Source organism: Myotis yumanensis, unplaced genomic scaffold (genome assembly GCF_028538775.1).
Source record: "Myotis yumanensis isolate MYYU_CA2020_CCGP unplaced genomic scaffold, mMyoYum1.0.hap1 SCAF_3, whole genome shotgun sequence".
NCBI classification, from domain to species: domain Eukaryota; kingdom Metazoa; phylum Chordata; class Mammalia; order Chiroptera; family Vespertilionidae; genus Myotis; species Myotis yumanensis.
Window position 1 is genome coordinate 163,870,426 of NW_027223754.1, and position 27,860 is coordinate 163,898,285.

The 27,860-nt window shown below is 51.7% G+C and overlaps 1 protein-coding gene across 3 annotated transcripts; it reads left to right on the forward strand.

The window, feature by feature from the left end:
* The first annotated feature begins 25 nt into the window (after positions 1 to 25).
* POU6F1 (POU class 6 homeobox 1) lies at positions 26 to 27,860 on the forward strand. Of its 3 annotated transcripts, none has more exons than XM_070410218.1 (11): positions 26 to 408; positions 9,203 to 9,297; positions 11,713 to 11,908; positions 16,649 to 16,770; positions 17,655 to 17,880; positions 18,395 to 18,657; positions 19,319 to 19,447; positions 20,059 to 20,262; positions 22,059 to 22,200; positions 22,960 to 23,128; positions 24,314 to 27,860. In XM_070410218.1, exons 2-11 carry the CDS (start codon positions 9,250 to 9,252, stop codon positions 24,657 to 24,659), a joined length of 1,845 nt encoding a protein of 614 aa, XP_070266319.1. In that variant the 5' UTR covers positions 26 to 408; positions 9,203 to 9,249; the 3' UTR covers positions 24,660 to 27,860. The 3 variants fall into 3 exon arrangements, with proteins under 3 accessions (XP_070266319.1, XP_070266321.1, XP_070266320.1); XM_070410219.1 differs by lacking the exon at positions 26 to 408 and adding an exon at positions 10,407 to 10,688 and having other exon boundaries at positions 9,256 to 9,297; XM_070410220.1 differs by lacking the exon at positions 26 to 408 and having other exon boundaries at positions 9,244 to 9,297; positions 11,690 to 11,908.

Consider the following 27,860-nt stretch of genomic DNA (forward strand, 5'->3'; position numbering starts at 1 on the left):
GACGCAGTAGCTAAAAAAATCCAAGTAGCTGAAGGAGGGAAAAAAGGGGAGGAGGGAAAACGGGGGGGCCGTGGAAAGGGGAAAAGAAAAATACATATACCTGAGCGCCCCCACCCCGCCCCAGCTCCCCGGCCCGCTCCCCGGCCGTCCCGCCTCCGCCCGGCGCAGCCCGCGGAGTCCCCTTGGGCTCGGCCCGTCTCGGGCTGTGGGTCCGGGGGCGGCGGCGGGTCCCGACCGGTTCCCGGGCCGAGCCGAGCCCAGCCGAGCCGCACTGGCTTCTTTGTCTACAGGCGGCGGCCGCCCCGGCCCCGGCCCCGGCCCCCGGCCCCCCGGCCCGGGCTGTGAGATGAATCGCTAATCGGTGGCCGCCGGGCACCCAGGGCGAAGGCGGCTCGGGCTCGGGCTCCGGTAAGTAGCGGGGTCCGGGGCGGGGAGGGGTTTGCACGGAGGGGGAGGGGGCCGGGCAGGGGAGGTTTCGGGTTTGGTTAATATGCAATGCCCGTAATTAGCATAATTTATATATTTATGATAAAGAGAAAAAAACGCCGCGGGGCCGGGGCGCCGGGATGCTGGGCCGGGCGGCGGGAGCCCTGGGAGTGGGACCGCGCGCGGCCGCCGCCTGGGGCCGCAGAGCCCGGGGCTCGCCCTCGCTCGTCCGTGGACCGGCGGGGCCGCGGGGAGGGGAGGGGGCGGCCGCCAGGTGGACCTCGCAGGGAGCTGGCCCCCGGCCCCTCCCGGCTTCTGCCCCTAGAGCCCGGGCTGGGCACAGACCCTCCCGGACGTTCTGTACACAGACCCCGGGCGACAGAGCGGGTCCTCGCCCCGCGGGAGAACCGACGCCTGGGTCCCCGGCGGTGAAGGTGCCGAGGCGGCCAAGACGACCCGGGAGGACCGGTGGCACTCAGGGTTAGGGACCTGGCGGCGTTGCTGGAAGGGTGGGGGAGGGAGTGAGTACTTCATAAATATTTAATAACATTATTATTATTAATAAATCGTCATAATCATGGGCCCCGTCTGCGTTCCCTGGGCACGCTCACCTGGCAAGGCCACGGGAGCCTCCAGGTGCCTCGTAACCTCCGCTGCAGCGCTGGGATTCCTCACTCAGCCGGGGCTGGGAGCTGCCAGCCTGCACGGAGCAGCCTCAGCTGCGGGGCGGGGGAAGTCAGACGCCGTCAGGAAGCCTTCCCCGGCAGGTGAAGGAAGTTCTTGCAGAGATTTTAGCCTCTTCTGCTCTTTCGGAGTCCTTGTTCCACAAGTAGAGGGCTGGTCCTCCATTGTTCCTGGACATCTGTCCCTCCACTGGTCTTGGTAGGCTGAGGTAGCCAATATTGACAAGCAGGGCCTTCTGAGGGCTAATTCCATGTAGGATTCCATTTTGGTGGAAGTACTGGTGCTCAGGGTGGTATTTCTGTGACCAGGTACTTCTTTGCATATCAGCGGTAGAACTTCATTCATTGGTTCACTGGTCCAACAAAAATACCTACTATGTGCCACACTCGGAACAATATAGATAGAACTTCCTCTGTCGTGGAGTTTTCATGCCAGTTTGGGGGGACAGGCAGATCACAAACATGAAAACAAACAAGATAATGTGATGAGATGTGTGTGTGAGATGGGCTACTTCTTCTCTTGGAGGTACTACCTGGCAATTAAGAAAAAGTCAGAAAAATTTCGCTTCTCTAAGGGCAAGGAGCACAGGATTAGATCATACTCCCCTCCCCAAGATTTACTCACTATAAAGTCATAATAGTAATTTTTTACATTTTTAAATAAAACTTTACAGTTAAAAACATTTTTATATGCATGCTTTACTTCAATTAAAAAGAATAGCAATAGCCCAGCCGGTGTGCTCAGTGGTTGAGCGTCGACATATGACCCAGGAGGTCACTGTTCCATTCCCAGTCAGGTCACATACCTGGGTTTCGGGCACCATGTCCAGTGGGGGTGTGTAGGAGGCAGCCGATTAGTGATTTTCTCTCATCATTGATGTTTCTATTTCTTTCTCCCTCTCCCTTGCTCTCTGAAATCAATAAAAATATATTTTTTAAAAATAGCAATAGCCCTGGATGGTGTTCTCAGTGGTTAGAGCATCAGTCTGAGCACTGAAGGGTCAGGGTTGTTTTGTTTGTTTTAATCCTCACCTGAGGATATTTTTCCATTGATTTTTTTAGAGCGAGGAAAGAGGCGCGGGGGTGGGGGGGAGAGGGAGAAAGAGAGAAACATCAATCCCGAGACCCTTTGGTTCAAGGACCGACGCTCTAACAACTGAGAATAACAGCCAGGGCAAGGATCACAGGTTTGATTCCCGGTCGAGGGCATGTCCCTGGGCTGCAGGTTTGATCTATGCCCAGGTCAGGGTGGAGTGCCTTCAGTAGGCAACTGATTGATGTGTCTCTCTCACAGTGATATTGCTCGCTCTCGCTCTCTTCCCCCCTCCCTGGGTGAGGATTAACAAAATAATAATAATAGCAATAACAATTACATAGTGTTTGCTGTGTGTCAGGCCCTGTTCTAAGTGCCTTACATAAATGTTATCCATTTAATCCTCACAATAATCCATGAGATGAGTAGTATAATTTAGCCCCATTTGACAGAGAAGGAAACTGAGGCTTAGCGGGGGTTGTCTGAGGCAGAAGCAGTACTCGACTCTTCTACCTTTAAACCCAAGCCCTTTCTGTGTCAAAATGAGTGTCAGTGAGGCCACAAAGGGAGTGATACCAGGGAGAAACTGGCCAAGGAAGGGAAGGCTTGGGAATGAGGAACAGGACGGGCACATTCGGAGGGGTTAAGTGTGATCAAGGTTCTCCAGAAATACTACTTTAAAATCACTTTAGATAGCCCTAGTAATGGGAATGGGGGCAAAATATGAAATAGGACGATAGGACATGTTTTGAGGAGAGAAGTAGGAAATATGAGGAGGCTAAGTGATATGATTTGACCTGACTGGGAATCAAACTATGACCTCCTGGTTCATAGGAGTGGTTGACACTCAACCACTGAGCCACGCTGGCCAGGATGATTTTATTTCTTAATTTATATTTTAATATATCCTAAATTTATGATGTCTTAATTATTTTATATTCATTAGCTCCCTGATATGTACCAGGTATTATACTAGGCACTGGGATATGGTGATAAGTGGAAATGCCTTCTTGGAGCTTACAATCTAGTGGGGCAACAGACTTACTTTTTATATTTTTCACATCTCATTTGCCCCCCTCCCTTCACTTTGCCTGGGGTGAATCAAGTTTGGGCCCAAGGGAAAGGGTGCAGAAGGATAAACTAAACCTAAATTTGTCCTTATAAAACTAGTCTTTACTGTTTGACTATGTAGGTCTAAGATTACAAATGGTATGCTCGATGAGGGGAAATAAAGTTGTTCACTACTTCCCTGTCTTTTCCCCTTTCTCTTCTTTCTGGCCTGTGTGGGCCTAGCCAGTCTGTCAACAGCTTGGCAAGCCATTATCTCTGCCTGTGGATCCAGGGTCTGAGGGGGAGGGTCTGGAGCAGAACTGAAAGCTTGCTGGGTCCCAATAAACTATCAGTGATTTATTATCAAATATATATATATACACATACATACACATATACATACATACACACACACACAAACACACTAGTGACCCGGTACACGAATTTATGTACATTGAAAGGAAATTAATTAGAAGGTGGCCAGCAGGGCGGGACTAGGCAAGACGGCCAAACATGCCCTGGAGCCAATGGTCGGCCGCACCTGGGTGGCGCTGCGGCTCAAAGGGCATCTGTGGAGTGAGCGGGGTTCCTCCGGAGGTGGGGTCCTGCGGCCTGGTGGAATTGTTTGCACGGCCCTGCAAGGAATCGGGCTCCCTCCTCTTTGGTTCCGGGGTACATCACCCAAGAACCGCTTCTGCCAAGTCACTGCAGCTCGGCAGCTCCTGCGTTGAGCGTCTGCCCCCTGGTGGTCAGTGCGCATCATACCTACTGGACCATCCGTCGGTTGCTTAGTCTTTTATCTTCACTAATAATAGACAAATATGTAAATTGACCATACCTCCATGACGCCCACACAGCCAATCAGGAGGGAATATGCAACTTAGCAGGACAAAGATGGCGGTGGCCATGGAGCCAGCCAGAGCAGACAGGAGGCTAGGGTCGCCCCCAGCGATGGAGGAAACCAAGCTTCCTATCTGCCTGGGCCAGCCACCGAAGGATGAGCCTGTGGGCTGCGGCCAAAGAGCAGGCTGGAGCCAGTGGGAGGCTTGGGTCGCCCCCAGCGGCGGAGGAAGCTTGGCTTCTTCCATTGCTGGGGGCGACCCAAACTTCCTGCCGGCCCTGGCTGGCCGCTGAAGGAGGGGCCTGTGGGCGGTGGCCACAGAGCCGGCCAGAGCATGCAGGAGGCTTGCGTTGCCCTGGCTGGCCACCGAAGGAGGGGCCTGCAAACGGCCCTCAGCCCCTCACCCAGGCTGGCCACACCACCATCGGGGTGAGGGTCCCCACTGGGGGGTGTGGCCAGCCTGAAAACGGCCCTCAGCCCCTCAACCAGGCTGGCCACACCCCCCCAGCGGGGACCCTCACCCCATGGGGGTGTGGCTGGCCTGCAGACTGCCCCAGCCCCTTGCCCAGGCCAGCACCATCCCTAGTGGGGACCCCCACCCCAATGGGAGTGTGGTCGGCCTGAAAACCACCAAAGGCCCCTCGCCCAGGCTGCCCCATCCCCCCAAGGGAACCCCCACCCTGATCCGGGACACCCTTCAGGGCAAACCAGCCAGCCCCAACCCGTGCACCAGTCCTCTATCTAAACTAATAAAAGGGTAATATGCTAATTAGACTGGGAGACCTTCCAGGAGATCTTCTGGACATTCTTCTGGACAACGCCATGGTGGCGGGGCCGAGGTAGAGGCAGTTAGGGGCCGAGAGGGGAAGGCAGTTGTGGGTGATCAGGCCAGTGGGGAGGGCAGGTGGGGGTGATCAGGCTGGTGGGGGGGGGCAGTTGGGGGCGAGCAGGCCGGCAGGGGGGGCCAGTTGGGGGCGAGCAGGCTGGCGGGGGGGGCAGTTGGGGGCGAGCAGGCTGGCAGACAGAGTGGTTAGGGGCAATCAGACAGGCAGGCAGGTGAGCGGTTAGGAGACAGCAGTCCCAGATTGCAAGAGGGATGTCTGACTGCCAGTTTAGGCCTGATGGGATCGGTCCTAAACCGGCAGTGGGACATCCCCTGAGGGGTCCCAGATTGGAGAGGGTGCAGGCCGGGCTGAGGGACACCACCCCCCCAACCCCCCGCACGAATTTCGTGCACCGGACCACTAATATATATATATGTGTGTATATATATATATATATATATTTGTTTAAACTATCAGTGATGATTATTCTTCAACAGTTGGGAAGGGAAGTCTGTGTCCTGGGGCCAGAAATGGAGAAGGGTAGGAGGACATACAGAAAGTCCATCAGGCAATGACAACTTGAAAGAGGTGGCACCTGCCTGGAGTCTGGCGACTTAAGAACAGGACAAGTGATGTTTGTGTGCAGAAGGGCGTGTGGTGTTTCTTCACACTAGGTACCGAAGCTGTGTAGACCAGGGTAGTAGTGATAAGAAATGGGGGGATTCTGGGCATATTGGAAGGGAGAGCCAGCAAGATTTGCTGAAGGAATAAGCATGAGATAAAGGAGAAAGCAAGGATGATGGCAAGGTTTCTGGCCTGAGCATCTGGAAGGATAAAGCTGCCATTTGCTGAGATGGGAAAAGCAGCATGCAGGTGGAGCAGATTTGGGGTGGAAATTAGGAGTTTGGTTTTGAACTTGTTGAGTATGAGATAACATGAGCAAACAGTAGGCCATTGGACACATGAGTCTAAAGTTCCCAGGTGAGGTCCAAACAAGATTTAGACTTGGTTGGTTGTCAGACTGGGGAAGAGGGGAAGATTGGATTGTCTGCCCCATTCGGCTCAGCCCCAGCTACCAGTCCATACCTATCTCTTGCTTCCTGTCCTATGGTCTGTTTGAGTCGCAGCTGTGCAGACGGTAAGTGGGTGCACAATTTAAATGTAAAAGTGGTGTGGAGAAGAAGATATTGATGTCTACAAACAGCCTAGCCTGTGAGAATTATATATAAAATGTGAAAGGTAATTTCCCATAAAAAATGTGACTTTCTACCAGTTGAATACTGCTCAAACTAATTTCAGCTCAAGCAGCCATTCTTCGGACTCAACTAATTTCATGCAGAGTGCCTCCACTCCCAAAAATGACTGGGTAATGAGAAGGTGTTTTACACCTGGAAGACCTCAACCACATTAAGTGTTAAGGGAGTGAGTAAAACCACAGAAATGAGTCTGAATTAAGTTCCATTTCCCTCTCCATGGCACAAGATTCTTCATACATAAAATTCCATACCTGAAACACATGCCACTGTAGAACAGGGGAAAAGGACCACACAGACTTCATTGGGTATCCCTTCTGTGCATCCTCTACCACTCTGTACTCATCTACCTGACACTGGAAACATACTTTTTATATCCTTGACTCCCATATAGACTGTAGGCAGTGGCAGCCTCTCCTCCTCCTCCTCCTCCTCCTCCTCCTCCTCCTCCTCCTCGTCCTCCTCCTCCTCCTCCTCCTTCCTCTCCTCCTCCTTCTTCCCCTCCTCCTTCTTCTCCTCTCATCCTCATCCTTTTTCTTCTTCTATTTGTAATAAGAGAAAGTTTATTTTGAAAGTCACAGAGGTAGAAGTGAGCTGCAGAAGGAATGGGCTCAGGAAACAAGTTACAGAGGCAAAAGAAAGGCCCTTGGAGCTTAGGAGAGAGTAAGGCCTGGCGCCTTGGGTGGTGGGGTAGGGGAAGTAGAGGAGAAGGAAAAAGGTGCTGCTGAGCTCTGGGGAGGGAGAGCTGCTAGACCAGTGGTTCTCAACCTCCTGGCCCTTTAAATACAGTTCCTCATGTTGTGACCCAACCATAAAATTATTTTCGTTGCTACTTCATAACTGTAATGTTGCTACTGTTGTGAATCGTAATGTAAATATCTGATATGCAGGATGGTCTTAGGCGACCCCTGTGCAAGGGTCATTCGACCCCCAAAGGGGTCGCGACCCACAGGTTGAGAACCGCTGCGCTAGACTGTAGGCTTCTTGACAGAGCTAGGGAAGTTTCCCCCCTATTGTATCCCCAGCACCCAGCACACAGTAGCCACTGAAATATCTGTTAAATAAATGAAGGACAAAGCATTTCAGGATTTTTTCTAATATGATCTTGGGCTGTTTTAGGGGGTTCTGATTTGTTTGAGATTTCCCAGTGCTCCTCTGGGTGTTTGGAGTGTTGCCCTAAGCCTAAAGCAGTTCCTCAAAGAAAATTCGTCTCAGTCCCCTCCACTGGAAGTGCTGATGGCCCTGGACCACTGGAGTTTTCCTTTGTGGGCAAATGCCTCAGCACCGCAGTTCCTTTCCCCCGAGGTTTCAGGCATTTCTAGGTATTGGCACAGGAAAGCCAGGAATCGGTGAGCCATCTGTTAGCCAAGCAAGGTGCCTTGCAGATTTGCTTCAGGGGTTTTCAAACGCAACTCACTGGAGAAAGAAAGCAAAGGAGCAGGCTCTGGGTGGGCCCTGGCTCCCTCTCAGCTTCAACCAGAATTCCCCAAATTATTTTTTATCATTATTTAAAATCGTAAATATTTATTTAAATGTTGTTTTCTTTGGCAACTTTATTCAAAATACTAAATTTTCATTTTAAGATTTGGTTTATATAACAGAGTGCCTAAATTGATGACCGTTCACCATTTTAAAAATGGTGAATTTTATGTTATACTAGAGGCCCAATGCATGAAATTCATGCAAGGGGCTCGGCCCTCGCAGCTGTGGCAGCTTGCCTCGGCGGCTTGCCTCAGCCCTCGCAGCCCCAGCTTCGTCTGGAAGGTTGTCAGGAAGGTCATTCGGCTGTCCAGTCTAATTAGCATATTACACTTTTATTATTATAGATGGATTTTATCTCATTCAATAAAAACACACAAAAAAGTAAAACAAAAAATGATGCAGAGATGAAAGAAGAGGGTGAAGGGAAAGGTGGGGAATCCAGAACACTTCTCTGAGCTTAGTTTCCTCATCTATATGGTGATAATAATGTCGCCAGCCCCCAACTGGCATGAGTAATACATGACTTTGTTACATAAAACGCTTATTAGCACAGTAGGCACTCAAAATAAATGTTAATTGTTTTCTTTTCTATATAAGTGTCCAAACCTATTTGTCCCCTTTATTACCTTTATTTCCTATGACTGTATGGTTTGTGGCTCCAGCCAGACAACCTGTTCGTACAAGGGCTTCTCCCACTCTTCACTGCGTTTGGCAGGCTGCTCTACCGTCTGGGATGCTGTCCTGCCTCCAGTGGGAAAGACCAGTCCTTGGGCCACAGCCACAAGATCACCTGAGAGCTGATTCCGTGGGTCCCACCTGCTGGTTCAGGCTTTCTGGGGATGTTTATTCTGGGTGAATCCAGGCCTGTGTTTTTGTAATAAGTGCTCCAGTGCTGATCGTGCACATTGAAGTTTGAGATTAATGTTTTTGTTTGTTTTGTTTTAAACATGTTTTTATTGATTTTTTAGAGAGGAAGAGAGAGGGAGAGAGAGAGAGAGAGAGAGAGAGAGAGAGAGAGAGAAACATCGATTGGCTGCCTTCTGCATGTCCCCTACTGGGGATTATTGAGCCTGCAACCCTGGAATGTGCCCTGAGCAGGATTCGAACCATTGCCCTCTTGATGCATGGGACAATGCTCAATCCACTGAGCCACACTGGCCAAGCGAGACTAATGTTTTAATGTGTTTCTGTCTTGACCCTCTCTTCCAGGAGGTCTGCTCAGACTCCTCCCCTGAGAAGCACTCCGACACCCAGAGTGCTCCTTATCCAGGTCTGAGGTTCTGAGTGTCTGGGTCAGAGTTACTTTAGGTTCCGCTGTCTTCTCTCTCCCAATGGATGGGGGAACACCCAGGGACAATATCTGGCCCTTCTCTCGTCACCCTGGTTCTTCTTCCTTCCCACCTCCCTGAGTGTAGGTTCTCCTGGGAAGCTGTAGGAAGCAAGACACTTTAGTTGTAAAGTCCTTAGAATACTTTCAGTCTACAAATACTTGAGAGAACTTAGCTTCTCTCTTTTCCTACCATTCTACTTAGGACTTTTTGCAATGGTGTGGAATTTGTACTACTGTGCCATATCAGCCTTTGCTTTTCCCATACCATTTCACCCCACAGGGCGTGCTAGGTGTTGGCTGGTCCCCACCCCACCCTGACAAGTGACCATGGACCCAGGAGTTGGCCCAGAGTCATCTCTCACCGTCAATGAGCAGGTATCTTCTGGGGCAGAAAGAGGTGGGGGAGTGAGGTTGATGGACCAAGGGGTGTGGGGAAGTAGGAAGACCCCATAAAGCCCCTCATTGTCTGTTTCTTTCTTTTTTTAAAAAAAAATTTTTTTAAATATATTTTATTGGTTTTTTACAGAGAGGAAGGGAGAGGGATAGAGAGTTAGAAACATCGATCAGCTGCCTCCTGCACACTCCCTACTGGGGATGTGCCTGCAACCAAGTTACATGCCCTTGACCGGAATCGAACCTGGGACCCTTGAGTCCGTAGGCCGACGCTCTATCCACTGAGCCAAACCGGTTAGGGCTCATTGTCTGTTTCTTACCAAAGTACATGGTCAGTTCACCTGACTAGGTTTAGTTACCAGTTAGGATTTCTCAGGGGCTTAATTTGGGAATGTAAGCCGTGACTTTATTATTTTTTTAAAATATATTTTTATTGATTTCAGAGAGGAAGGGAGAGGGAGAGAGAGAGATAGAAACATCAATGATAAGAGAGAATCACTGATCGGCTGCCTCTTGCACACCCGCCACTGGGGATTGAGCCCAAAACCCAGGCATGTGCCCTCGACCGGAATTGAACCTGGGACCCTTCAGTCCACAGGCTGATGCACTCTATCCACTGAGCAAAACTGGCTACAGGGTTTTTTTATAGATTTTTTTATTGATTTCAGAGAGAGGAAGGGGGAAGGAGAGAGAGAAACATCAATGATGAGAGAGAATCATTGATCAGCTGCCCCTTGCACATCCCCTACTGGAGATCAAGCCCACAACCCAGGAGTTGAACCCCGACCTCCTGCTTCATGATTCGATGCTCAACCACTGAGCCACTCCAGCCAGACTAAGCTCTGATCTTAAAAAGTGAAATTAAAATGTACAAATATGTATAATCTTACGTGGAGAAATATTTGGACATTGGGTAATTTGCTCTTATTTCTTTCTTTTCCTGTGTTTTTCTTTTGTTTGCTTTTTTGGGGGGGAGGTAATTTGCTCTTAATATTTTTTCTTGCTTATATATTTTTTCTAATTTTTCTACAATGACCATTTATTACTTATGTAAACTTAAAATGTTTTTTGTTAATTTTTATCTTTTTTAGAGAGAGAAAGGAAGAGGAAGGAAAGGAGAGAGAGAGAGAGAGAGAGAGAGAGAGAGAGAGAGAGAGAGAGAGAGAGAAAACATGGATCAGTCGCCTCCCGCATGCACCCCGACCGGAGATCAAACCCACAACCTGGGTATGTGCCCTGACCAGGAACCAAACCGGTGACCTTTCAGTGCATGGGAAAATGCTCAACCAACTGAGCCACACTGGCCAGGGCGCTGAAAAGGAGAAAAAAGATGAATTTTTAAAAGGAGAAAAAAGATGAACAACTCCTAAAATGTAATTGAAGTCCCTCATAGGTCAAGTTTGAGTCAGAAAGGCAACTGCTTGGGGGTTAATTTCCCTCCAGCTCCCCTGATGGGTCACATTGTCACTTTTTCCAGCAGAGTCTCTGGCTGGATCCAGTTTTCAGGCTTAAGGAATGTGTTGTGTGAGTAGCTTCAGGCATAGGCCAAATGTAGGGGAGCTGCACACAGAGCTTTCCAATGTACAGGGTCCCTGATTTTTGAATGGCCCAGTTGGAAGCATTTGAGTGCTGGAGTTAGAGAGCTGAGAGCTGGTTGAGCAGGGGAGGAAGGTCCTGTTCTGAGGAGGCCCAGGCTCCTCCCGTCTTGTTGGGACATGGAGGCTCCCTTCAAGGTCAGAGCAGGCCCACAGCAGATGGCACAACTGTAGCCACAGGGCACAAGCTCCAGGCCAGGGGGTGGGAGAGGCTCCGCCTTCAGGATGCAGGAAGTTAGCCTGGAGGAAAATCTTGGCCTTTACCCCAGAGTTTTGGAAATAAAGGAATCACGAGCTGAAAAAGTGACTCAACATTGTGGAGCATTTGTTCCACTGCTTTATCTCTGAAGATTTAAAGGGACGTGAAGCGGATTTGCTTCTTGGCCCAGCTTACGCAGTGGATGCTGTGTTAGGGGCCCTCAGAGCCACGCACCAATATCCTAGCAGCCAAGACAACATCCTTGCAAGGCTGTGGAATAGACTTTTACCACACCCTGAACTGAGTCCAAGAAAAGGACCAAGTAGAAATATCCTCCAGGGGTTTGGCTCCGTGGGACGTTTCTAGCTGTGTCAGGCCCTGCCCCCTGTCCCGTCCCCAGGGCCTTTCTCCTAGCCCGCTCCTTCTTTGGAGCCAGGGAGCTGCAGCCGGCCCCAGGCTCTGGAGTTCTCACAGAGCACACAGTGCTGGGGGCAGGACGTCTACCCTTTCCTCTCTCCCGAAATCATACCTAGAGCTCTGGGCACCAGGCAGGGGGGTCTCTATGGCCCCTCCCCCACAGTGTTCCCTGTCCTCTGTTTGCAGGTCATCGTGATGTCAGGCCATGAGACCATCCGCGTGCTGGAAGTTGGAGTGGATGCCCAGGTCCCTGCTGAGGAGGAGGGCAAAGGACTGGAGGGTGTGGCCGCCGAGGGCTGCCACAGTGGAGGTCCTGCTGAAGCCAGTGAACCTGCTGGTGAAGCTGGGCCAGACAACCCAGACTCTTCTGCGGAGGCAACTGGTACGAGGCCATTGCTCCACCTGGTCCCTGTCTGTAATTCCCCGGGGGAGCCAGCACAAGTCCTTGGGGCCAAGGCGGCTTTAGGGTCTTGTCGTCTTCCTGTCCACTGGACAGCCTTAGGCCATGGCCTGTACTCCTTCCTGGTCAGCGCCTAGGGCCATTCTGCACTCCTTGTCCCTGGAGCTTTAGTTCTGGTTCCAGTCACTTCCAGACCTAAACTGGGATGGATCGGGATGAGGTGGGTGGAGAGTGGCAGGGCTCAGCTGAAGGGGGCGTATAAACCTCAGAGAGGGCTCCTAGTTCTAAACCAGACCCTCAGCCCCAGTGCAGAGAGGCCTAGACCTTCAGTATCCCGCCAGCCCTTCCAACTCAGTACCTGCTGTGGAAAAGGTGGGAGGCCCCAGAAGCTGGGGCTGGGCGGGCATCTTACCTACCTTGGACTAAGGATATAGGTCAGGTAGGACCTTGAAGAATGCCAGCTCCTTACTCCCAGCTGGGCTGGTGTGAGTCAGCCTGGTGGACTGATTTCTGCTGTCCTCCAAAGATGACTTGAGGGCATGAGCTTGATTCTTCCCCGTGGAAATGGATGTGGCTGATCCACCCACTCTGTCTCCCCTAATGACCCGCAGTAGAGCTGTTCTAGAGGCCGGGTCTGGTACCAGGCACTGCTCTCTGACCACAGGGCACCATTTCATTGGCTTTCCTCATTAACACCTTACAGAACAGACATCTCCTGTCGCAGGAAGCCCGAGGCCTCCCTTGCCAGTTTCCCCAGAACACCAGGACTCATCTCCCCTTGTCTTCTGCGTATCTTCCTTTCCTTAGATTGGCGATCTGGGCTGGTGGGTGTAGGCGAAGAGGGGGAGCCAAGAAGACAGCAAAGGAGAACAGACAGGCTTTGGGGAACAGCAACTCCTTAACAAGGAAACTGCAGGACCTCACGTCCTGTGCTCTACCTGCAAAATAGAGCTCAGGTTCACTTGGGGCCCTTGTAACTTGGCTTATTTCCCCCGCTTTCGAATAAAGAAATGACAAGAGACATGACCCTTTCCCCCTGGCCTGGAAATGCTCTGCTTCCATGTTGAGCCCAGGATGGGGCATTACCCGTGTTCCCATGGACCCCCTGCCCTGGAGAGCAGGCAGGGAAGACAAGGATCCGTTGCCTCAGCCACCCTTCCCATCCCTTTCCATTGTGGGGTTGGAGCCCCTTTCCAGAAAACTTGGGAGGTTTCTCAGGTTTATCCACAGCACCCTGACTTCCCTTTTTATCCTTTTAATGAAATTCCATATCTCATTTCTTCTGGTGTCTTAATCTGCCCCTTACCCAAACCTGCTCTCGGAAATAGATCCTGAGCCAATTATTTACACCTTAGCATGAGTGTCAGTGGTAATGTGCATCTTCTTTCAGAGGTTGGTATACTTAAGCCTTTCACAAAATTTTTCTCGGTAAAGGAATTTGAATCATTGTCAAGCAGATAAGGGAGGTATTTTGATGCTGCTCCCTAAGAAGCTGCCGGCGTGGACTGTGGTCTTAATGTGACCTTGCTAGATATTAAGCATTTCTTCTTAAAACAAAGTACTGGCCGGCATGGCTCGGCGCTTGGGTGTCGACCTATGAGCCAGGAGTTCACAGTTCCATTCCCCGTCAGAGCATATGCCCAGGTCTCAAGTTCGATCCCCAATGTGGGTGATAGGGGGCAGGCAATCATTGATTCTCTCTCATCATTGATGTTTCTATCTCTCTCTCCCTCTTCCTTCCTCTCTGAAGTCAATAAAAATATATTAAACAAAAACAAAGTAATAGGAAACTTTTTCAGGGTGGAGAAAAATCTAGTGATTTATGGCAGTCTAAATTACTACCCAGTCCTTGTCACACATACACAGTTTTATATTTGTGACCACCGAGGGTAGACTATGTAGCATAGCTCTGACCACTATATTATTTCAGACACCTTTTTCCTTTATTGACATAGATTCACAAACCTGTTCTGGTTTTGACTATTGCCAAACTATCTGTTTTTTTGTTATCATAACCAGTGCTGTTTTGAATATCTTTGTACTGGTCTTTTGAATTTTCTTTTTCTTTGAGGTATAGTCCACCCAAATTCTTTTGGAAATCAATTGTTTATATAGGGAGAAGTCATCACATGAAAAAATACAAACTCTTGCTATCAATGAGAGAAAACGTAACTGGCTATAAGGTACTGCATGCCTGTTAAGCCAGAAAACTCAGCAGTGATAAAAGCTAACCTGGGTGATGCTGTGGAGAAAAGGGACATGGTTGATGTTTCTGTGAACTGGTTTAGTCTTTCTGAAAAGCAGTGTAGCAGGAAGTGACAAAAGCCTAAATATGTGTAAACTCTTGGAACTCTTGGTCCTACTTTGGAAATATATTCTAATTAAATGAATATCTCATTTCTTTGGATGGTAAGCTTTATCACTCATGTTTATCATATTCCTATTTTCACTTTCCTTTTTATAATTCATTATATTTGTCAAGCAAAATGTTTTAAAATTTTCTCTTTTCTGATTTTTTTTTCCAGTAGTTGGAAATGCATCTCCCCTCTGCAGTTTTCACTTAGTTTCTCCCCCCCGCCTCCCCTTAGTATTTTATAAGGCTTTTGTTGCTGCTTGCTTGTCTCTTTAATTCCTTAAGCAATCTGAATTTCTTTATTATGCACTTTGAACAGTACAGTCCTGAGTTAGATCGGTGCCTTTCCAGATTAAAACATGGGCTGGGAATGCGGGTATGGGAGGTTATCTAACTGCATGGTTCCCACTCTGGCTGTGTGCTGTATCACAAGGGAGCTTAAAGAAAAAAGAGATTAAATAGTGCAAATTGCCAGTTAGGCACATAGTCATGGGATGTAAAGTACAGCATAGGGAATATAGTCAATAATGTAATAACTGAGTATGATGTCAGAGGGGCACTAGACCTCTAGGGGTGATTACTTCATAGGTTATAAAAGTGTCTAATCACTATGATATACACTTGAAACTAATATAATATTGAATGCCAACTGTAGTTAAAAAATAAAAAATTAAAAGTAAGAAAAAGAGAGAGAAGAGGTTACTGGCCTCCACTCCAGACATTCTGATTCAGTAAATCCATGTCCAGCTAGTATTAAGAGGCCATTGATCTGGTCTAATATCCATCGTCCAATACCTAGACTCCTTTTAATGTCTCGCCATCTATATATATAAAAGCCTAAGTGATCGGTTGACTGAATGACCAAACGACCGGTCGACCAGTTGCTATGATGCGCACTGACCACCAGGGGGCAGATGCTCAACGCAGGAGCTGCCCCCTGGTGGTCCGTGCACTCCCACAGAGGGAGCACTGCTCAGGTAAGCAATGGACACCAGATGCTGGGCTCACGGCTGGCGAGTGACACTGCGGTGGTGCAGCCTCTCCTGATCAGGACTGGGCACGAGCCCGCGGCAGGCACAGTGGGGCCAGGATGAGCATGAGCGGTGTGGCACCAGGCCCGGGCTGGGGCTCCTCCCCGCTTCGAGCACTACTACTCCCTCAGGGGAGGTTAGACTGCCGGTTCTGGCCCGATCCCCACAGGCCGCCTACGGGGATTGGGCCAAAACCGGCAGTCTGACCTCCCCCGAGGGGTCCCAGATTGCAAGAGGGCACAGGCCCAGGCTGAGGGACACCACCAGTACACGAATCCGTGCACTGGGCCTCTAGTAATAACCCTTTTCCTCGTTGTGTGAATTCTTAGTGGGGATTCCCAATACCTCACAAATCAGGGTAGCAAGAGGAAGCTGTAATGTGGAAGAAAAGCTTTGGTTCACAGGAAGTTCCCTTAGAAACTCACTGAAGCTGCTCATCAGACTTCAGACCTCAGGGACTGGCAGAGAAAAGCAACCTGGCCTGGCCCTCGCCGGTTTTGCTCAGTGGATAGAACGTCAGCCCTCGGACTGAAGGGTCCCGGTTTCAATTCTTATCAAGGGCATGTGACTGGGTTGCGGGCTCTATCCCTGGCCCTGGTTGGAGCGAGTGTGGGAGACAACCAATCGATGTGTCTCTCTCACATCGATGTTTCTCTCTCTGTCTCTCCCCCCTTCTTCCCACTCTCTCTAAAATTCAATGGAAAAATATCCTCGGGTGAGGATTAGCAAACAAACAAAAAAAGCTACCTGGCTTGGAGCGCCATTGTGACCCTGAGTGTGGCAAAGACAGGTCCAATTTTCAGGGACTGTCATTTCAAGGACTTCATTCTGCAGAGTCCTTGTTGCTTCTCCAAGCCAGCACCTGCATCCAGAAAGTGGCCTGCAGGCAGGTTGAGCGATGGTCCGGTTGCTGGATGAGCCAGGGGGAGCTGCTCCCATTGATGCTATCTAGCTCCTTCCCGCCCAGACACATGTTTCTTCCCTTCAGACCCCTCGACTGGTTAGGTCATAGGTCACAGTGTTCTGTAGAGCCAGGAAATGAGAGATTGACACCTAGCTGTGCATAGGCCTGCATTTTCTTCATCTAAATGCGGGAAGAAGAGGGCCCACATGCTAGGTCTGGCACAGGGCTGGCCAGCCTCCTAGCCTCACTAACGGTAGCATTGGGGAAGCTGCCTTCTGGGCCAGGGAAAGCCAGGGATCGGTCTCGGGTTATGCGGAAATACGATGTGAGGCTGAGAGTTGCCACTTCAAGCTGCAGACAGGACATTCTAGTCCAGTGACCCCTCTGCTCACACCAGGCTCACCCTTTGTCCTTTCTCTCAATGCCACGTGAAGTGAAGTCACTCCCGGGGATCCCTGCGAGTCCTGCCCCGGCTGTCGCCACGTTCAGCCAACCCCCAAGCCAGCCTCAGGCATCGCAGACCCTGACGCCGCTGGCTATACAAGCTGCCCCCCAGGTAAGAGCCACCCCTGGGAGCCGGACACAGAGCAGTGGGCAGAAGCAAGACATGGGACCACCACCATGGAGAGGCTATGGGATCTGGAAACTCACAAGGCAGGACGGACGGGGCTGTGACTTAAGAGAGGGAGTCCCCTACTAGGCACCCCTGGCCTCTCCCCTGCCCCAGATCAGGCCCACTGGGAAGAGTAGATCTGCCTTTGCTGGGTAGTCTCCTTGGGTCCAGCAAGGATGGTAGAGATTACGTTAAGGCGTTCATGCCACAGGCCATTCTGTTCAATGACTAAATGAGTGAACACCCTGTCCGTCCCTCCAGTGGCTGCCTGGAAGAGTTAATGCATTGTTCACAGTCCTCATTTAGAGCCAGGTGGGCAGCCCCAGCACAGCGGGCTGCCTCCAGGCTCCTCCAGGCATGCTGAACTCCCTGTGACCTTTCGCTATAGGCACAGATTTTTGAGGCATCCATCAAGGGTAGCCTCCATCAGAGCTTCTCAGAAGCTTCTGTGAGCCCTTGACCATTTGGTTCCATTAGCCCTTGCCCCCTGCTTTCTGGCCACAAAGTGTTGGTCCTGTGGGCAAGGGCCCAGGGAAGGCTGGGGGACAGCAGTCCAGTGGAAGAGGCCCGTGCACCCTCTGCTGTCCTGTGAGCAAGGCCAGGTCCTGACCTTGATTTGGGCTGCTTCTCTGAAGACGGCACCCCGCTCGAGGTTGAGCCTCCAGCTAGGGCTTGTCTCTTCCCCGTCCTCACGCGGCCTTTCCCCCACTGCCCTCAGAATGCTTTGTTTGTGCTCAGCTGGGTCAGAGAGACCCAGTGTTTGCGCTGTCGATGTTGATTTTTTTTTATTTTTTCTTTTCTTTTTGAAATCTTGTTTGCTTTTGCAGGTCTTGACTCAGGAAAACTTAGCCACAGTTCTGACAGGAGTTATGGTTCCAGCAGGGGCAGTTACTCAACCTCTTCTTATCCCCATCAGTATTGCAGGTCAAGTGGCTGGTCAGCAGGGGCTGGCCGTGTGGACAATTCCTACAGCAACCGTGGCCGCCCTCCCAGGACTGACCGCTGCTTCTCCTACGGGGGGAATTTTCAAGCCACCTTTAGCCAGTCTCCAAGGTAACGGCAACTCTCCCCAGGACGGCACCAGGCCCCCCAACACCCACCACTACCATTCCTGCACAAGCGCTTGCCATGTCGGACTCAGAACCCGCAGCCCGCCCAGGGCGACAGCCCTGGAGTCTGGATCTGGTGTCCCAGGCACCCAGCCACAGAGCTGCAGCACCTCGGGACTCTAGGCCAGGACACCATCCGGCCTCTCTTACTTCAGCCAACTGTCTGAGACTGCCCCTCTCCCCCCACGCCAGAAGTCACCCCATGGCCAGCCTCCTGAGAAGGACTGCAAGAAGATGCAACTTCTGGTTTTGAACCTGCACTTCTCCAGGCCCAAGGGAGGGGGGATGAGAGAAGTGGGCGTGTGCTGCCCCCAGCAAGGATCAAGGGAATCACAGCTGCCTGCCCCCTTCCCTGCTGCCCCAGCCCCCTCTGTTCTTGTGCCAGATCCCTTGGGATTGGAGCTGCTCTGGGCTACGGCTAGGCATTTGAGCACCTCTGTCTCTGCCTTGCTCCGTAGCAGCGGCCGTGCTGAACACCGCTCTGCCGGCACCCGTACAAGCTGCCCCACCGGTACAGGCCTCCTCGCCCGTCCAGCCCCGGCCACCACCAGCACAGGCCCAGACGCTGTTCCAGACCCCGCCACCGCCGCTGCTGCAGAACACGCCCGCCATTCTACCGCAGCCCACTGCTGCCACCGCTACCGCCCCCGCCCCCAAGCCAGTGGACACCCCCCCACAGATCACCCTACAGCCTGCCAGCTTCGCATTTAGCCCAGGAATCGTAAGCTGCTGCTGCCCTCACCCGGGGCTGATCAGGGCTGGATCGAATCTTGGGCCCGGGTGGAACTGATGCGGGAAGGAAAGAGGTGGAGGACCAGGCCCCTGAATACAGCTGTCTTCCAACACATCAGCGGAGACGGGCTCCCTCTGAAGCCTTCTCCTTGCAGCTGCCAGCCTGTCCATCCCAGACAAGAGCAGACAACCTCTGCCAAGAGGGCTGGGCAAATTCTCCAGAACCTGAGCCACTGGACCAGCCTTGGAGGGTGGGATGATGTCTGGGATTGCAAACTTGTGAGCTGTCACTAAGGTGGAGCTAGAGGCTCACGGCCGCTTGCCAATGTCTGTCCTGGCTTGGCAGTGGAGCTGTTAGATGTGACTAGAATCACATCAGCCACTCCATTCTGGCGCTTCTACCCTCCCAGGCCTGGCCTGAAAGATTAGCCAGTTACTCTTCCATGGCTTTGACCCCACCCTTCCTGGTTGACCCCCCGCCACCCCTAGTGCTGGATACTATTCAGCTGGTAGACATGGGCCTGTAGCCCACATTCCTATCTGCCCCACATCCCTACCTCCCCACCCCAATGCCTGTGAGCCCTCTTCCCTCTGCCTTGGGCTTTTTCTGTCCCCTTGGTCTCTGAGCAAGGCTCTTCCTCCACCCACAGATCAGTGCTGCTTCCCTCGGGGGACAGACCCAGATCCTGGGCTCCCTCACGACAGCTCCGGTCATTGCCAACGCCATTCCCAGCATGCCAGGGATCAGCAGTCAGATCCTCACCAATGCTCAGGGACAGGCAAGTGGTCACAGCCAGGGCTGAGGGGTGGGGCCTGGGGACAAGCTGGCGGGGGCACTAGGACTTGGGCTGAGGGTCATAGAAACTCAAACAGGGTGTCGGACTGCTGTTCCTATCTCCTGTGTGGCCGCTCCCTGCTGATCCTGAGAGCAGGCAGGGGCATAGCCACTGCCTTGCCCTGGAGGCACCCACTGTAGTGGAGGCGAACACCCACTTCATTTATGGAGGACCTACTTCGTGGCCTGTGCTAGGTGCTTTCTCATACACCAGCTCACTTTGTTTTGAGTACAGATCTATTAGGGAGAGATTTTTATTCCCATTTTACAGGGACGAAAGCTGAGGTTCAGAGACATTAAGCCACAGCTAAACTGTGGCAGAGCAGGTCCATCTGACTCCACATGCAGACCCTTTCCTGCTCCATCACAGCTCTGGAGGTAAAACAAAGGAAGCAGCCCCCAGTCTGTGAATCCTTCACTTTATTGAGGAAGAAATGGAGGTCCATAGGGGTTAAGTGATGCATCTAAATGCCTCCCCTACCAGTGTGGGGTTTGGGTTGGAGGTGGAGCTGGACACTGGCCTCACACTTAGAGTCCCTGCCTTGTTTCTCCCAGGTTATTGGAACACTTCCGTGGGTAGTGAACTCAGCTAGCGTGGCAGCACCAGCACCAGCCCAAAGCCTGCAGGTCCAGGCTGTGACCCCCCAGCTGCTGCTAAATGCCCAGGGCCAGGTGATTGCAACCCTGGCCAGCAACCCCCTGCCTCCACCTGTGGCTGTCCGGAAGCCAAGCACGCCTGAGTCCCCTGCTAAGAGTGAGGTACAAGGGCTGGGGTTGGGAATGGGGGCAGGCGGTGCTATCTGGCATGGGCGGCCTCTCTTCAGACCAGGGGCAGGACATGATTATTTTCTGAAGCCCCTGAGAAAACAGGTACCTCCCCAAAGTTTGGGGAGGTCCAGGGTAGAAGGCTCACATGAGTCACTATGCTCTGCCCAGGGAACGCCGCCACACACACGCTGACCCCCTACCCACACACACCAAAAGCTTGTCCATGTACCCTCAGGAGCTAGTGCCATTCTGAGAAGGCCTGGGAGGAGTGGTCAAAGTAAACGGCCTTGATCAGCTCCAGGGTGAAAAAACTGCTAGAAGTGCTCTGGGAGGTTAGTTCTGCCTCCCCTCCCTCTTCCCCCTTCACCTCTCTCCCCCTCTCCTCTGTAACTTTGATTAGTCACTTATTTGTTCCTTCTAGGAGCAGTTTTTGAGTGCCTGCTAGATTCCAGGTGCAGAAGATAGATGAATACGATGCTCTCCGTAGCCTTAGGGAGCATGGCACTGGGACAAGCACAGGCAGCCTGACAAAGACTGTGATGGGGCAGGATAAGGGGACCCAAAGAAGGGAGCTCTCCACAGACTGGGGAGTTCCACAAGGCTTCGTAGAGAAGGGACATCGAGCTCATCTAGAGGGATGACTTGAATGAGAGAGCATTTTATCTTTAGGAAACTGCAAGAAGTCTAGTGTGCAGGGTTCGCAAACCTGAGTGAGTGTCAGAACCACCCGGGGGGCTTGTTCCCAGGCCCCGCTCCAGACTTCCTTATTCAGTAGGTCTGGATGGGGCCCAAGAAATCCTCTTTCTAACAAGTTCCCAGGTGTTGGGGCCCATGATCCTCCAAGGTGGGGTGTTGCTTCTCAGCTTTGTGAATAACCTCTTAGCCTCATCTGTAAAATGGAGATTATAAGAGGATCCACTGCAGAAGGTTATGAGTATTGAAGGACAGAGTACACATAGGCAGTTAACACAGGAAGCACTTGAAAAATAATGTTATCACTATTATTAGCTAGTGAGGGGTCATGGAGGGGTTTTTAGCGAGGAAATGGCGAACTAAATGTACGTTAAAAAAATTTCCTCTGTCGCTAGAGGAACCAAGAACTGGACCGTGGTGAGACTTGAGTCCTTGTCACCTGTTAGGAGGCAGCTTGAACAGTTCTAGCAAGAGACCAGGACCCTGCCCTAAGGCTAAGACTCAGAGGAGAAAGAGGCAGTGGACTTGAGAGCTACCAAGAGGTAGAATCCAGGGAACGGGACCCATCCTAGAGAAATTTGAACTTTTCAGGAGGCTTTTTTTTTTTTTTCACTTAGCACCATGACTCTGAGCTTTTTCCATGTCAGTATTCCAAGGCAGTTAAGAATCATACCTTATTCTTTCAATAGGGAGGTCCCTGATGTCACTTGCCGGTTCCCTGTTAGTGGGTGTTTGGGCCTGGGAGGCTCTAAAAGCAGGTTAGGTTTCTCCCCTGAGGGCAGACATTTGAGAGCAGTTCTCAGGGTGGACACTTGCGGGGCTTTGACCAAGTGTATTGACCTTTCTGAGCCTGTGACCTGCCTGTTCACAGGTGGCCATGCGGCCCCCGCTTGGTGGAACGTGTTGCTGTGCTTATTTCGGAGGGCGTTACCATTGGGGGGTGGTAATAAGTGGGTTCTAGTCTTGCTTTTTATGGGGCCCAGGGAGGAGTGTGGACGTCATACCATTTTTGCCCCCGTGTCTGGCCCATGCAGGGACTCCGACCCCCTGAGCTGGGCAGGTAGGCAATAGGGGATTGTTGGCTCTCTTCTCAGGTGCAGCCCATCCAGCCTACGCCAGCCGTGCCCCCGCCTACAGTGGTCATCGCCAGCCCAGGCCCAGCGGCCAAACCATCGGCCTCTGCTCCCATCCCAATTACCTGCTCGGAGACGCCCACTGTCAGCCAGTTGGTGTCCAGTAAGTGGCTCCTGAAGGAGGCTGTGGAGAACGGGAGAGGCATTTATTTAGACCCCCTGACATCTTGGAATGCTGTTCTTTTTTTTTAAAATATATTTTTTATTGATTTCAGAGAGGAAGGGAGAAGGAGAGAGAGAGAAAAACATCGATGATGAGAGAGAATCATTGATTGGCTGCCTCCTGCACACCCCCTACTGGGGATTGAACCTACAACCCGGGCATGTGCCCTTGACTGGAATGGAACCCAGGACCCTTCAGTTTGCAGGCTGATGCTCTATCCCCTGAGCCAAACCAGCTAGGGCTGAATGCTGCGCTTCTTAATAAACTTCCTGGAGTCCAAAGGGGAAGGACAGGTGCTCGATGCCAGAGACTGGCTTTCTTATTCCTGTTAAGCTGGATTCTAGGCATGATGATAGTGGAGGCTGTTTCCCCACTGGCTGTCTCTCCAGTGGTTCTTTCCCAGTATTTGAGGAATGTGGATGGCCAACAGGTGTGCTTGGGGCCAGGAGTAGGGGGAATGGGGAGGGTCAACCGTTAGAGCTGACAAACTTGAAACAAGACCCCGACCTCCAGACAGGTTGGTCCAGGGCCCTTTCCTCCATTATCTGTCTTGGTGACAAAGTAAATGGGGGTCTTAAGGGTATGTGGGCCTTTTGCCAAATGTCCTCATCCCTCTGCACCAAGGTCAGGCAATGGGCTAGATCAGCAGTGATGATTATGTGTCCTCTGCACTCACCCCTGCTCTCTTCTCTGGCCTAGAGCCACATAACCCGAGTCTGGATGAGGACGGGATCAACTTAGAAGAGATCCGGGAGTTTGCCAAGAACTTTAAGATCCGGCGGCTGTCTCTGGGCCTCACACAGACCCAGGTGGGCCAGGCTCTGACTGCAACGGAAGGCCCGGCCTACAGCCAGTCTGCCATCTGCCGGTGAGTAAGGCTCCCTGGGCAAGGTCAGGGCCTGCTCAGGGGCCTGCTGCCACCAGGTATTCACAGGACCTGGTGCCCCTTTATTCTCCCTTGCTCCTGCCTTCTTCCAAATAAGGAAGGCTGCTTTAAGGATAAGATATGAATACCCGTAGTAGCCAAAGACTGACCAGGTCCTCTGATGTTTATCCTCCAATCCTGAGCACATAGTCTTCATATATATATATATATATATATATATATATATATATATATATTTCAGAGAGGAAGGGAGAGGGAGGGAGAGAGAGACAGAAACATCAATGATGAGAGAGAATCATTGATCGTCTGCCTTCTGCACGCCCTCTACTTGGGATCGAGCCTGCTACCCAGGCACATGCCTTTGACTGGAATCAAACCTGGGACCCTTCAGTCTGCAGGCCAACGCTCTATCCACTGAGCCAAACCAGTTAGGGCAAGCAGACAGTCTTTTCCTGGGAACCCAAGACCCTAATCCGTTAGGAATCCTAGAGGGAAAGGAGTACAGCTTATGAAATTAGTCACAAAGGTGGGAACTTCAATTCTGGCTTAGCTCTCAGCTCTATCCCACCATCACCCTGTCATGCTCTCATCTCCCCGTTTCATAAGGCATGACCCTAAAGTGGTGTGGCTGGCTTCTTTGTGCAGCGTCTAAGCTGGTTCTGGTGCCAGTATCATAGGAGGGGTAGTAGAGGGTTTCCCACAAGAATGAGGCTCAGTATGGCCACAAGGTTCCATCTGCCTTCCAATTCCATATGCAGACTAGAGAGACTTTAGACTCACTGCTGTGTTGGGAAGTCTGCAGTCACATCGGGCTCTGACTTAGTGATGCTGCTAGGAGAGGGTAACTAGAGGAGGGCAGGGCTCATGATGTCCACTGCCCTGTCGGGAGACCTCTCAAGATAGCACCTCAAAGGACCTCACTTGTCTGGTGGTGAAAGTTCTGGAATGGTTGTCCAGGCAGCAGTTGCACTGTTATCACTGCACTACTGAACCGAGGCCATGGGATGGTCCCTCTGTTATGGCCTGGGATACAGGACAGTCTGAGAAGTCTGGGTTTCACCAAACCAGAGGGGTCTTGGTGGGGGTGGTGAGGAGCAGCGTGCTCACACCCAGGTGTGGGGAGTAAGACACTCTCACTGTCCCTTCCTGGGCTTGGGTCACCTACAGGTTCGAGAAGCTGGACATCACCCCGAAGAGCGCCCAGAAGCTGAAGCCAGTGCTGGAGAAGTGGCTGAATGAAGCCGAACTCCGGAACCAGGAAGGCCAGCAGAACCTGATGGAGTTTGTGGGAGGGGAGCCCTCCAAGAAACGCAAACGCCGCACCTCCTTCACCCCCCAGGCCATCGTGGCTCTCAACGCCTACTTCGAGAAGAACCCACTGCCCACTGGCCAGGAGATCACCGAGATTGCCAAGGAGCTCAATTACGACCGGGAGGTCGTGCGGGTCTGGTTCTGCAATCGGCGCCAGACGCTCAAGAACACCAGCAAGCTGAACGTCTTTCAGATCCCTTAGGGCTCGGCCCCCGGCCCTGTGTTCCAGCACTTTGTACTTGTCCCTTGGCACCTGGCTGCAGCCACGGCTGTGACAGCACCGTCATTCTGGTACATGTGACTGTGCTTGTCCTGGGTCTCGAGACTCCACCGTGTGCATGCCCGTCAGCTGCCTCCCTCCTGTCCCCCACATATTGCACATGGTGGGGAGGGCAGAGGGGCCCACTGAGAGCGCCAGGCCCCGGGCTGGTCATGCCGAGGGAGGGGATTTGTGGTGTCACTTAAAGAAGCACTTTGCTAACGTGGTTTTTGAAGGGTGAATTCTGGTTGGGAACCAGAAAATCCCCGTCGTTGGGGCAGGGCTGCAGCAGCCCCTAAAGACTGCCGTTAGCTCTTGTTTTCGATGGCTCCTCTTTCCACCCTCTCTTCTTTGCTCCTCTGTGTAGTGTGGCAGGTATGGCAGCTCGTCCAGTAGAACCGCAGCCTCGCCCCTTGGCCTGCAGGCACACTATGCCCTGAAAGGACTCAAGAGACACAATTCTGAAAAGTGTGATGTGCTGCCCAGGTCAGACTCAGTGTCTGCCTTGACCTCAAAGTCAGGAGATTCCACAGCCCTGGGGCCAGAATAGGTCACCTGCTCTCCCACCCTCCCTGGTTCTCTGGAGGAAAATTGCACTAAAGCAGAACCTTTTCTTTTGTAATCCATGTTGGAAGGAAACATCAGTGAACTCTAGCTGTTGTGAAGTTGACCTAGGCCTGTGACAGGTCGGGAACTTAGTAAATAAGGCCATTCTTCCAGATTGTAATCCAATCTCTGCCCAGGACCATCCCCCCTCCCACCCCCCCAAAAAAAACTTAGTTCAGAGAACTTGCAGCCTGGAAAATCCCCTTCCCAAGTAAGCAGGCACTTTGGAGGAAAACGAGGAAAGAAATACTGACCCTCTTGTCCTCATATTCTTCCCCAACCCAAGACAGGTCTTCTCAGAAGGCAAACGAAACAATAAACCAGACTGCAAGGCCTGGGGCAGAGGCCAGCACCCAGCCCAGAGAAGTCTCTTGTGGAAGGTGACTTAACTCTAATTTTCTCTGTAGCTTTAAGCCTTGGGTACTGGATGAGAAATCTTATTTTGTTCCGAGTCTTAGACCCTGTGTTTGTGTAAGAAATCTCCCCAGTACTCCGCTGAACCAAGAATACCCCTGGGACAGGAGGGGTTTTGCCTCTAGAGAGGGTAACTATGGCACATTGGGGGTTGGCACCTCATCCGAGCTCCTGAGTTTCCCAGCCTCACTGTGGCTGGACAACCCCTGGAACTCAGCCTGTGACTCCAGGAAGTCAAGAGAGCACCAAGAGGTTGGCGTAGATGAGCCCAGCCTTGCTGTATAGAGCATCCCTAAAGGGCCACAAGCCACGGGGTCAGCCACCCCCTCTCTTCACTACTCTTGTCCTTACAAAGCCAGGTCTCTAGCAGCTGCCTTCCCCTGCCCCTCGCATGGTACCCCTGAGGAAGTGACTGCCGGCGAGAACACATCTCCAGCTCTGCTGGTCACTGGCAGCCACCTCCTAGCCTGGCCTTCACCCGCATGCTGTTTCCTTTCCTGCCTGCAGCTGGTCCCTCCCAGGCCCTGCAGTGCCAGCGGGGCCACCCTCTTGGTAGCCCTGCCAGGGAGAAGACAGTTGTGTGTCAAATTGCCACACGTACACACACGCTCCCGCCCCGCTGCATTGGGACCAACAGGCCTGCCAGAGTGAGGAAGCTGGTGGGCATCCTGCCCGCCCCAGTTTCCCAAGAAAAAATGTCTCCAAGGGGAGGCTCCACACTCAAGGTCAAGGTTATCAACCTGTCTCGGTGAGAAAAAGGGAGGAGGATTGTAAACACGTTTTCAGTACTAAAGTACTGGAGGGAGTTAAAGGATTCAGTGACTTACACGTCAATAAATTGGAGCGGCAGTTTTCAACCCTTTTCATCTCATGGCACATAAAGGGATCACTATAATTCTGCAGCACACCCAAAAAATATATTTTTTGCCAATCTGACAAAAAAGTAGGTATACTTTTGATTCGGTCACGCCGATGGCTATTGTTCCGTGTTGTCATTTTTAAATTTGACAATCTAAGGGAAAGGAGGTCAGTGCCCCTGACCAAATAGTCAAGTAGTGCATGTTTAAAAAATGTCTGTGGCCCACCGGTTGAAACTCTCTGAATGAGAGAGACAGGTTTTCACCCTCAAACACTTGCTTTCAGATATGCTTTCTTCCAGGTGGGTCATGGTGGGTACCCTGGGAGTCGCATAAAATCCAGGCTGTGCCCAGGGCAGTGGCTCTGCAGGACACCATCTGTCTGGTGTTAGGGCAGGAAAAGGATCACGAACTGCTGCTGGTCTAAATTAGGCCGGGCCTTGCTTTCTCAGCTCCTCCCTCGTCTAAATCCGTCTTCCAGAGGCTGAGGTAGAGCTAAATCGTTTTCTCCTCTACAAGAAGAACGGGTAGGTCTTTCTGAAGAACAATACCAGGGTCGGAATATTTGCAGGCTGAATTCCCCAGGCAGGAGGGCGTGGGGTGTCCCTGAAATATGCCCAAAGCAGAGCTTACTGGCCTGCAATCTCTCTCCTGCTTCCCCACTGTAGGCCACCACCACCACCACCACCACCCACCCCCCGCTTCCATCCCCCACCCTGGGAAGCAGCTGTGGCCCTGAGGTGGGTTTTCTGTTTTGTTTTTGGTAGCATCAGACTCTAAAGGAGTTGATATAAATTTGTCTTGAAAGCACCTTTCTGGACTTAAAGCCAGAGCTCAATGGCTCCTTTGCCATGGAAAGGCAGGAGAAAGGGCAGAACATGTTTTACTGTTTGCTTGTGGTTTCGTTTGTTTTTGTTTTGAATGAAAGAAAGACCAAAACTTTCTATGGCCTGGTGAACTAGCTGAGGCCTTTGACCCTGTGCTATGCATGGTATTTTATCCCAGCGGGGTCCAGGGAAAGAATTTGGCCAAACAGATGGAGGAACTCACTTGAATTTGGAATGGGAGTCCCTGATGTTTTTGTGTCCTTGGCAATCCAGTCATCTTCCTATGCCTGGATTCCCCTCCTGTCTCCTAGGCCAGGCTCTGACGCGGAGGTTCTGACTGTCCCCTGACATGGGGCACCGCCTGCTGAGGGCTGGAGTGAGGGCTGGGGAGGGAGGAACACTTGCTGTAGTTGTGTGGAATAAACAGTATTTTTCTTTTA